The sequence below is a fragment of the Mya arenaria genome, chromosome 7 (genome assembly GCF_026914265.1).
Source record: "Mya arenaria isolate MELC-2E11 chromosome 7, ASM2691426v1".
Lineage (NCBI taxonomy): Eukaryota > Metazoa > Mollusca > Bivalvia > Myida > Myidae > Mya > Mya arenaria.
In genome coordinates, this window is record NC_069128.1 from 37517238 (window position 1) to 37530276 (window position 13039).

The 13039-nt window shown below is 33.1% G+C and overlaps 1 protein-coding gene across 1 annotated transcript; it reads left to right on the forward strand.

Annotated features, from left to right (window-relative positions):
• Positions 1–9882: 9882 nt before the first annotated feature.
• On the forward strand, positions 9883–11864 carry LOC128241115 (uncharacterized). Its single transcript, XM_052958092.1, has 2 exons — positions 9883–10196; positions 10505–11864. The coding sequence occupies exons 1-2, from the start codon at positions 9883–9885 to the stop codon at positions 11862–11864; spliced, it is 1674 nt and encodes a 557-aa protein (XP_052814052.1).
• Positions 11865–13039: the final 1175 nt, after the last annotated feature.

A 13039-nucleotide genomic window follows, 5' to 3' on the forward strand; every position in this document is an offset into this window, starting at 1 on the left:
TATATTCACGAAAGTTGGTGACGTCTTACTTGAATAATCCAATTTACTGAGGCGAATCATGGAATTGAATATCACAAGTTTGTATCAACGTTATGATTTTAAAACAAAGAATGATCTGACAAGTAATGATAGTTCTTTAAATGTATGATTGTCTTAAATTTGGTGTATATCATTGCAAATATCGAATTAGTTGTATACAACTGCAAACAGTTAATTTCTTTGCTATTGTTTTTATTTATAATGCCGCTTTTTCCATACCAATACATAAATTTCCCTCCACTTGAAACACAAAAAGAAATAACACACTTGTTTAGCGATCTTGTATCACTTCTTTTTTCTTTAACACAAAGAATATTAGATTCCGTATTCCAACATCGTTGTGAGTTTACTCCTTTTTACTGATACTATTTTTGGCACTTGTAAACTGTTTTGCTTAAACATCATTCTATTCTGATAGTTTTTTCATTATTTCATGGGAAAACGCAAAACAAAAAATATCGTCTATATAAAACTGCTCTTTATCAAAAAACCACACACATTTCAGAATGACTTATTTATATTTTTCAAACATATTGTTCTTGTCGCAATGAAGGACTTGTTTTGATACCGTGAAACATATGAAGCTTGTTTGATGTAAGATATGATATGAACTCTTTATCCTTCCTGGCTGGCTTGTCCAAGACATTTACTTCTGACCTTTTCTTGTCTTTATTTATAACTTTAAATAAATATTCTGTATTAGTTATCAAAATCACATATTTCCAAACGGTTAATACAATGTCAAAGTAAAATGGGAAAAAATGTCACTAAAATGAAAGAAAGGACCAAACAGCTATTTTTTGTTTTTTGTTTTAAGATGTTTTAGCTCCCTTTCTTAATGCTTTTCCGTTGAGAGCAGCATTTGTAAAAAAGAGTTCATTTAAACTGTTCATTTTAACTTCTTTTGGATAATCATGTGCAAATAATCATGAATGGCGGGTCCTTATTGAATTTAATATTACCCCCGCCCCCCTGTGCCCCCCCTGTGCTACAAGCGGTTAGGGAAATAGCAATATTTCGATCCATTTTGGTGAAGAAATTTCGAGAACTCTTACTTGTGTTTCTTTTTGAAGAAAACCAATATGAGCTGCTCCTGAAGTGATAACCAGCAAAAACAACACACTATATGTTGTTTATTAGATTGTCTTTGACATTAATGTCGCCAAATACATAATATAGCAGCTTTCAATACATGTTTAATTAATCGTAATTGCAAACACTAACAAAACTAACGCTATATATTCATAAGACCTTTTAAGAATGGACTAGTGTGTCTATACCTGTAACATTATGAAGTATATATCAAGTATTGGTCTGTTACTCATACAGTGTGACAACGAGTTGATATTTTAGTGTTAAATTAGTATATGTTTAAATGCAGTTGTATAACAACTTTACCCGAGGAATGATTTCGTTAACAGCAAAATAAATTCCTAAACAGTGGACTTTTCGTAAACCAAGTGGCAATTATAGCCGACATTTGATGCTCTCATAAAATAAGCGACAGATTTTATAAGTAAAACAACATTTACACTCACCTGTAGTTGATAAAAAGGTTTCAATGATCGCATCAATGCGTGTTTGTTGTCTTGTAGCTTTGTTTTTTAGGGTATTATTATCACTGTTATCACTGTTATTTCCCATATTTCATTTGATATAGGCACTTTGGATAGCACACAATGCATCATGAGTACCGAAGATCCAATCCTTTCTTATGTTCCCAGAAATCTATACAAAAATTTGACGTCTTACATATTGGCCCGAGAAAATACGTTTTACTTATTACGAAAGCCATGTATATTTATTTCGGATCAGGCCATACATTATGTTTTTTTACAATTTCTTCCGCACAAAAAAAGGATTTTGAACAGTTTAAAGGTAAAGTTATGTCTGCATATTATTGTAACACTTAAAAAAAGGTATATGTGATATGGATACGTTTTAGAATGCTATAAAATGTTAATGTAGGCGTTTTCCGAACATGGAATCTACGAAAAGATAGTCGAACGATGACAAATGAAAAAAAATCAAAACAAATTGTCGGATGGCAATAACACATCTTGGGTCGAGTGGAAAAAACTGAAGGGCTCGACATGTCACCATCAACTGACAATGTTGCTATTATATTTCGCAATATTATTAATACAAAGGATCAATTGCTTACCCTTCAATTGTATTTTTATTACTTTAGTATGGTTTTCAATGCAAAATCTATACTATTTCAGATCTTGAGAGAGAAAAAGATGCGGTCTGCATGGATACAGAAACGTAGCTTTATGAGAGATGTAAAAGTGACCTTGTACGTGGCCTTTGTCATTTGTAAGTATCTTACCAATTTGAAATGTGGCGTAATGCTACTGTTCACTTAACTTGTTGGAAGTCTTTAAGCTATTAAACAACAACCGTTCGAATGTAAGTTCTTTATTGTTCAACGTTCTTTCTAAGTATAATAATCAGTATATAATACAGCATGACATTTAAGGTAATCCAACATCCTAACTGCCGTCCATTAAGGACCCAAGGCCTATTTCCTTGCCTTCTCTAACCCCTCTCCATTCACATCGAAAATCATCTCTCTAAAGTACTACTTTGTTGTATAAATATGACAGCTTTACAACCCAAGGAATACACGTTTTTTTAATTAACATGACCATTTTTTGCATTTGTACCAGGTCGGCTGTCAACCACGTTCATATTCAAATGACAATCAAATATGCCCTACACTACTAAACATACAGTATGCAGACACATATCCATTTAATTAAATCTTAATTATATCTTAAATATAACGTATTACGTCACAGAAAGCTGTATGTATCATGATCATTCGTAGTACTTGTAAGTAATTATTTCAACATAACATGATGTTGCATTGGTTTGTGTTTCTTGTATTTGTGTGTGAGGTGTTTATACATTGTGTCTCGAGTTCATCAAGTCATGTGGACCCTTGCCTTGTGCAACTAACAAGCCTTATTTTTTATTTTTCGACTTCTGGTATTGTCACTGAAAAGTTCGTTGTGTTCGTTGTTCGGGGAAGTTACTATTAGTAAGTATTTACTAGTACCTTTCGTTTCAGCATTTGTTATTAAAATGAATTTACAATAACATTACGCCGCAACATTGTCCGAAATCATGTTATTTGTAAGTAATTGACCAATTACTTTTATGTCAAACATTGTCCTTTTATACTTAGTATATATACGATAGTTTACTGCGACATACGGCATGTTTTCCTACTCGTATACTGAAAAGAGTTTACCAACTAGCACATAAAGAACACTGTCTGCAATAATAAGAATTTGTTCGAACAAAAATTAAAACTATGAATAGAACACAGGTTAACAAAATCCGCCACATGCCCAAGTACCGGGTTCAAATCCTGCTTCCGATAAAATGTATTTGATCTTGATATCTATAGAATTAATTTTATTTTTAAAAGAGTTAGCTAAAAAAATCATAAAACAAAACCAAAACGTACAAAAAAATGTAGTTGATGGCGCTTTAATAATGTTACCAAAGTTATTTCATTTATATTTTTTTATGGGTACGAGACAATTTTCTCATTAAAATATTTTTGTGTATAATACGATAGTTATGACCCTATATATACTCGTAAAGAGGACACTTATAGACTAGGTAATTCCAGGAGTATAGCTATTAAATTGTTTCATAGATGACAGCAATAAATTACGCCTACCTATTTCCCTTAGCACAATCATGTCTGTATAAATGTTTTATTATAAATATTTTCTAAAATAGTTTCATCAATTAAACTATGAATAATGTAGTTGAATATATTTTTATATCATGAGTACAAGTGAAAATGAGAACAGCGTTTCTAAGCAACGGTGTTATTTTAATATTGATCAGCCTTCTACATAATTGACTTATCAAAATAACACATTAAGTTTATGGTGATAGTTCAGAACTTTGGTAAGTTAACAACATCATTATTGTCATCGTTTTTAAAAGTCAATTCTTTAACTTTCTGAAAGTCAAAAATGCACATACATGGTCTGCAGTATTCTAAAAAGGATTTGAGACATTATTTTCGTCGTATTTGTTTTATTGAAATTTATGAACCTAATATATAGTATTTCTTCATTTTAAGTTCGGAACTATAATCTTAACAACGATGCTTACATTAACAAAACTCTGAACAACTGGTCCTATATTTTTACGATGTGTTTAAGGATCTCAATTAAACTTTCGCGTGTTTAACGATCAAAAATGCTTTAAACAAAGTCATAATCCTCCAAAAATTAAACAATCCGGTTGTTATATATGTTTTTGTATGAATAGTATGATTCAAAATTACTAAGGTTTGACTCTTTTTAAAGTGCATCCTATGCATGATGTTTAAACATTGTTTATTATGAAATTAGTTTTAGAACATCAAATGTACTTGAGTAATAACTAAGTATTTGGAACACTGTGACTAGATTCGTTTGATTAAATGTTACAATATTGCTTATTAATTTGAAATAAATGTCCGCAAGGAGACATAAAAAAGTTGTTGTTTACACGATTACTTTTATCTATAAAATGCATGTTGCAACTGCATTTAAGTATATAAATACTCTTTAAAAAGTGAATATTTAGTTCATTATTTTCATTTAATATAACATCTGATTTTCCCTCCTTAATCAATACATGGAGCACTAGTAAATAATTTTAATAAGTCTTTAAGTTTTGAGCAAAGTTATTGTATTGCTTTTATATTATATTTCCAGTGTCGTTTATCATAAGCTGGACTCCCTACGCAGTTGTAAGCCTTTTAACGTCGTTATTTAAGATGAACTTGGAGGAAATTTCACCAGTCATTGTTCAGCTGCCATGTCTAATGGCCAAAGCGGCTTGCATATGGAACCCACTAGTTTATGTAAGCCACAATCGTGACTTCAGGAATGCATTTGTGAAGAAATTCCGTTTGTGGAGCAAGGCATCTTCTTCTGAGTCAACGAGTTATATCGAAAGTGGTAATAAAACTTTCGAACAAAACTCTAGCGCACTAAAAAGGATCGGGTCCTCAAGAAAATGTATCCGCAGCAGCAGTCTAAACTCTGAAAAACTAAAATGTATCGCGATAAAAGGGGCTTTGCTATCACGAACTTATCTCGAAGAAAGTGTAGATATTAATGAATTTGATACTCATATAATGGAAAGCGTTAACAACAGCAAACCAAACGTTTTCAAATTTAAGTCCATTCCGGTAGAAGCAACCCTGTTTTCACGAAGAGCTATTGTTAAAAATGCAGATAAAATTGAATTGTAAAACAATTCGAGTGCCAATATACAGCAGACACAATGAATTTAAACGTAAGTCCATCTTGATAAAGGAACCCTTTAATCATGAAAGTGAGTAAGAAATTGAAGCTTGTTCGCTTAACAGGCTCATTGTTATGGTTCGGCTCAAACAGACCTTTGTATATCTGATGTTCATTTACGAAAAGGTAATGTAATACATTGAATTCCGTTGAACATGTGATTAAAGTTTGACATGTTTTATAACCTATCAGAGTGTTAATACGTAAACATGAATAAAGTGGAAACCAACGATTAGTTTTGTCATTAAGATAATTTTTTTTTTTTTTTTTTTGTAAATTATCTAACCATTAAATTATCCATGTATAATTCGTTTCGTGTTAACTTTCTGTAGGTCAAATGTTAAGGTCACCAACAAAGAGGTTTTACTTTTCCTTTCAAAAACATGTTCGAAACAGAACCACGAAAACTAAAAAGGAAGGTAGCCACCGTCCGATTGATGACCAATACCATTTTATTTTCATTATATTCCATAACAATGATTGGGTCTATTTTCATTTTATCCCTCAAATAATAATGAACACAAAGATCCTATTGTTAACGTCACGTCATTTTGTAAGTTATTTTCTTTTCACTGTCGTATTCGCGCTGACGTTTGATTTTAAACGTGCCATAATTACAAAAATGCGTCAAATAACAATCAATTGATCTACTGTTGTAACAAGTCGGATATCATTTAGGTATCATCGATAAATGAATATTAACAAATGGAAAGCAAATAACCAATGGAAAGAAAATAATTATTATTGCAATGAATGTCAACACACTTACTGACTCTCTTGCATGTTAGGCACCACTTACGATATGGCATGTCAGATTGAGAAACTCGTTACAATACGGTTAATTGGATCCTTGTGGACGACAATATCGTGTTTGTTTTGCTTATTCAACGCGGAGAGTGCACCATTTCCTGCGTCAAAGTGTCATTTGATGAAAAACGGAAACCCAGGAATGTATCAGTGAAACTGAATACCGCATTAATAGTTCGAAAGGAAGCAAATCAACGTCCTGTGAGATTATTATGTATTTACAGGGCTTTCAATCGTCAACACATCTCTTTTGATAAGAACAACACTTAAAACACCATAACATTTTATTTCGAATAATTGCTACTGATTTGAATTCAGTTGGTTGTTGCTCTATAGTCGTATGTTAGACATGCTGACAATAGTATTACTGAGGGAAAATTATCAAATAGTGTTTGGCTAGGTAGTTATCGTACGGCTGAACGCTCTTCTGTTTGACTGATGCTTGTGGAATGTACATGGTTAATGACAATTTTCACTTTCAATTGAAGGACTGCATTGCTGTTCTTTGCTCTGGGCTCGTTTTTCTAAAAATAGATCTGGACACGACACAATCATAGTAAGTATCGATTACTTTTCAAATGTTCATAATTGGTTGATATTTTGTATTTGTACTTTTAGTGAGTCATATGTGTATACATGTGATTCAGCAACCACTTATTGCATTAAACTGGATATGTTATCCATAGTTAGTATGTTAACTACTTTGCTCATAAAAGTAATTTGTTTTATCAAAATCTTTTATTGAATAACTGTTTAGGAATCAATCAATATTTGAGCCAATTCTAACCAAACCATAGAATTAACCAGTTCTTTCAATTGTCCACAGAAATATATTTCTTCCTGATTGTTTGAAAAAAGACTCTCAATGTTGAATTGACTGATAAATTAAACTTGTTAGACTTCAACTAAATAGCACTGAAAAAAACCCAAATGTTTTATATATTTACAAAATAAAACGATAATGGTAACGAAACCGCCTACATGTGAGTTTAATGTGGTACTCTATGGTTTGTGTTCGTGGTGAATAAAAACGTTCGTTTGTTTTGACTTTGATTGGCTGCAAAGATAAATATCTGCCTTGTACGTCAGACTTGATTACGCCTTTATGAACTTTATTTCATAGAGCACTTATAAAAGCACAAATACGTCAGGAAACAAACTCGTGTAAACATAACTGTCAGTTTTTGTCAGGGATGGTGCGAAATAAGCGTTCTTATAAAAATATTTCTTATAAAATTTTCGTGACTATTATTATATATTGACAATCCCCATACCTTCCCAGTGCCGTCGTGCTACTGAATTTGGGAAACCTACTTACCTTAAGGTTAAAAACCATCTGATATGAAAACAAAACTGAGGAAATAATTACTTGCACTATATTTAAACCATATAGTATGTCTGGTGCTGTAGATAAATGACAATTTTCCTCCCGTGGTGTTTAATGTGAGCCCTTAAAACTTCTGACAATTCTAATAACATAATTCCATTTCATATTTAGAGGTTAATACAGGGCGTAACCGGGCCGTTGATTGATAATTGGCCCGAGTGACTCAAAATTGCCCGAGACGCGTATAAACTTTAATATATATGTTTGTTTTTCTTATTTTGTTAAGTTTCAAGTCATTACCTGCGATCCAGTTGTGCATTCTTATTTCCTTCTGGCTTGACAACAATGAGTTAACTCACTCTCAGATTCAGTTTTTGAGATTAAGCAAAAAGGCAAACAACATTTTGTTGTCATTTCATGTTCCCATCAATTTAATATGATGACCTTAAAAATTCCACAACACGTCTATCCGAATTGTTCTGTACGAATCACTGACATCTGTCTTTCAATGTCCCGAATGCCTCAATTCAATTCAATACACATGAACACTTTGTTTGTACTTAAATAAACCAATACCTCTTATTATTTATGTCAACATTTATGAACAGTTGCTGTTTTTCAAGTAAATTCAATTTTGCCGCTTCTTTTGTTTTGGTTTTGAATGTCAACGCAAAATAAAAAAAATCGCCTTAACAGTCTACACTGGTAATCAAACACTAGCAAATTTTCCTAAACTGCCTTTCTTTAGGATTTTAATTATAAATATGTTCAATCAGCTCAATACATTTTGATTTTTTTGTTAAGACATTATTAATTATAAATGCGAAAATTGAATTCTCGTGCGAACCTTCTACAGGCCGCAACATTATAATCGATAATCGATCCGTGCCGCAAAATTGATAACTGTTGAGGCATGTCAGTATTTGCGGAATCCCTGAACAAATGTGTTTATATATATAGTTACATATGTATTAGGTATCATGGATATCATGGATACAAACTTTAAATCAATCGTACCAGTTTATGTATTATAATTTACGGGGTTAGTAGATGACCTGATAAGGGATATACGGGGCGAATGATACCGTATCGGGTGAGAGCGATATCAAGACGACAACCTGTTTACATGTTTAAATGTTTCATTTATCGGAAAAGGAAAAAAGACGCCATTTTGGTACAATATAAATTTGGTCACCCCTTATGGAAAAATATGGAATCACTTGACAAGTCGTGGACCAATTGCGTTGCAATATTTATGTTGGAGGCGTCATATATCATTATATTATGTAGTCCACTTATATGAATGATATGTAAGTGCTTTCTCTGGTTAAGCTCCCCTGGTCTTTGGAAAAATGATTATACGTGGAAAGCATATTTTGTCGACGATGTGTAATTATTAGATAAATACATTAAAAAAACAGCAATAAGGCGTACACGGAGCACGCCACAGTACAACAATTGACGTCATGATAACGTAAAAGATGCATCTTTTTGAATGTAATATCCGCGAATATGAGGGCATTTTGTATGTCATTGAAATATTGTAGCGATAAAAGTGATAAAATAAAGTCAAATTTAAACCATGACATGTATTTTAATGTTTTAATAAAGCAATTAGCATCTAAATAATAGTTAAAATAATGTTGGACATGTAAAACTGCTTACCTTCTAATATTTACTAGCGGTCATTATCTGGCAATCGGCAATCTAGAACTTTAGATTCATTCCCTGCCTGTCCAAGATAATCATGAAATGTTGCCCACTGCTTTCCGTACAATTGCCTTCTTGTGGGGAGAGGTCCCGGGAACCTACTACTAAAATGATAATATAAGTAGTAATACTACTACTTCTACTACTACTACTGCTACTACTACTACTAAATATAATAATAATAATATAATGAAATGATAATGATAACACTAATATCATCATCATCATCATCATCATCATCATCATCATCATCATCATAAAACAAGTTTGTCGGGTAACCGTTACTTAATTATTAATTTTGTTTGGATTTGTATAACGTACATATATATTTCGCTACATTATATACTTCGTTTCGTTTCGTTTAAAACCACGTCATTGATTAAGGAGCATGCATTTAATAAGCTTATTTATGCGTAGGATTTTGTTATCGATAGGCCAAGATTATACATAGTGAACCTCGTTGTTTGAGTTAGATATGGTTTATCAAGGTGCGATACGTTTATCAATATCACGAGGTATAGTGAATTTAATAAGGAAGAATACCAAACCTCAAATACACAGTTTAAACATATCACAACAATGGCGAATAACAACTACGTAAATCCATATCTTTACTGTGAAATATGATACTGTTTGTGGACATTATACAAGTTTTATAAAAAAGAAAAGAACATGGCCTCTGGAGGTACATCTATAAACAAAGGATCTGACCTGATTCATGAGTTTTGCTGTTCCAAGTGTGAGGAAAACGACCTGAATACTGAAGCCCAGCACTTTTGTCCACAGTGTGAACACCATCTGTGTAACACGTGTGTGAAGAAACATCGGGATTATTTCAAGAAGCATGTTGTGTATGGTCCTGGTGATATTCAGATGTGGGCGGGGTTTTCCATTGAGAGATGTGAACGACATGGTGAAAAGATAGTGGTCCACTGTGATGATCATCAGGAACTATGCTGCAGTGTCTGTGTGGCCCTTTCCCACAGGTTAATACTGTAACAGTTTTATTATACCTGCCTTGGCGTAAATAGACACAGCTTTACGAAATGTAATTTCTAAAAATTCAAAGCTTTTTAAACTGACTCATTTCTGCTGTTTTTCATCCTTTTGTATGACTATGGACACATGTTTTTTTGTAATTTCTATAATTTCTATAGATGTATACCAATTGAAATTGTCCTTAATATGCAGAAATAGCAATAGCATTACAACATTAATACATGCGTGTTGAAATTTGTTCCTATTTGTTCCATAGAGGATGTTCAAATCGTTCAGACAAATCTATGCATTCCAGGCTTTGTAGCAGCATCAGTCATCTGCCTGATCTGGCCAAAGACTTCCTGAAAACAGCAGAGTTCAAGCAGCTGCGAGCAACAGTTGATGAGATGAGGAACATATTTGATGTGCTCAATAATGTCACGATGATAGACCAAGCCTCAATAAAGGACTCGTACACAAACACTATCGCTGATATCAAGGCTTTTCGCAAGGAGATAAACATGATCCTAGACCAGCTGGAGAAGAAGACAGTTGAACAGTTGGATCGCGTGATTAAGGGTTCAGAGGAGACTTATAAAACTGATATGGAAACCTGTACCCGGATGCAAAACCAACTCAAGACCATTATGGAAACGCTCCAGCAGATAACTGGCAAACATCAGGAGACCATTTCTTATATTGCTTCCAGACATTGTCAGGCCAAGTTGAGTGAAGCCATGAGTCTCGTACACAAGATACAGAAAAGGCCAAAAGAAGACATTAAGTTCAATTCTGATAAAAGTGTTATACCATTCCTCAAAAACATTACCAACCTTGGAAATGTTGATACTATAAAGTTCGTGCAAAAAATGGAACACAGCGATTATGTGTACAAGGCTATTGGTTCATGTCATTATCCTGTTAAAATAAAAAATGATGCCTACAAATGCCATATTGTAGGGATATGCGTATTAACCAATGAAGAGGTGGTTATTGCTGATCATAACAACAGTAAAGTAAAGCTTTTAAATGGTCACTACCAAGTTACTGATCACTTTGATCTCCCTTCTTTTCCGGTTGACATGTGTCTAACTGCAAACAATGAAGTAGCTGTAGCTGTTGATGATTGTGCCATTCACTTCCTCTCGGTGACCAGAGGGAAACTAAAGGCAGTGAAACAATTCAACACAGACCACAACTGCAACTCCATTGCCCATCACCAGGGAGAGCTGTATGTTGGCTCCAATAATGTTCTGTACCAGTACACCATGGCTGGACAAAAAGTAAGGACGATATATAAAGACAAGTCCGATATTTTTACATCGAACAAATTCGCTGTAAGTCATTGTGGCGAGAGAATATATGCTACAAATTCCTATACTAACACGTTAGTAACATTTAACAGAAATGGTGAAGTGTTATCTTCATTAAAAGATCCTGAACTACAGCAACCCAGTAGAGTATGTGTTAGTACTAGTGGCCATGTGTTTGTGTGTGGGACGGGGTCTCACACCGTGGTACAGGTGGACAGAGAGGGAAGAAAGAAGCTTGACACAGTGGCCACGGCGGCTGATGGCTTGTGTAAGCCCCAGTCAGTATGGATATGTGAACAAACCTCAATTATCATAGTTGGGAATCATGTCAGTGACAAAATTATCATTGCAAAACTGAGTTAATCCTTTAATTGGATTCTGATGTGATATAATAAACCTTTAAAAGTTTTCTACTTCAATGCTAAACTTAGTAAAGGATACATTGTCGGTTGCAATTTAGCAGTGGCTTCTGTTATTCGTTTTAAAATAAACATGTGTTTTTGATATATTGAGTATTCTTTGCATATAAATTGCTAATATTGCTTAATGTTAGTATGAATGTGTTTGTATGTTAATTTTCAAGCATTGGAAAAATGGTTAATTTAATATGTTTAACTGATATAATATTTTAATATATAAAGATAAACCTGATTAAAAATTTAAGTAAATTAAGGTATTTCAATAAAAGATAAAATCAAATAATAAAATGTGTGCATGTGTTTCAAAATAACGGTATTAAGGGATTCGTGTTGGGAATGTATACTTTTAGCATCTATCGGATGTTCCGCTCATTAATGATCATTGTGCCATTGTCGGTATTGAACTATTGATGCATTTTCTAAGTATATGAATTGCACAAGATGCTCGCTCAGTCTACTGTGGACATAATATTGCTGTTATGCAGCTTTTGTGGATATTCTGTTTATTAATGATTATTGTGTACATATTGAAATATTGATGATTTGAACAGAATTGGCCAAGTCTATAGTAGATGTTTGTTATATGGGCAAACGTTATTTTTAAAGCCGTTTGCCGTATGGTTCAACGCTGTGTTTCGAAATATTACACCGTTATTTTAACAAATAAATGATATTTTCAATCCATGCGATGGTTTCTTATTTTGTCCAACTTTTAAAAATCTAGTTATTCGCGACGTTTATGATATATAATTTATATATATTCTAAACAATAATAATAACTGTGCGTATACATCCTCTATCATAAAGGTCGCGGTTAATACGTTTTAACCAGTTCCCAACAAATGAATTTCATTCTAGTTCATTTTGTGCACTTAGAAAGGAATAAAAGCCAAACGAACGTTTAAAAACATCATTCTGAAGAAACAAATGAGAAACTATTTGGGGAAAATTGAACGAAATAGGAATGAGATAGGGTAAAAATAAACAAAATTTAGTTAGAGAGGTTTTTTAAAAAGGATACAGTTGGTATAATGTACATAATTGCGGTGTTTGTGTGTGCGGATTGAAGGCTCGGGGGAAGTACGAGTATATTGGAGTGCCATACAGTTGGTTGGTTGG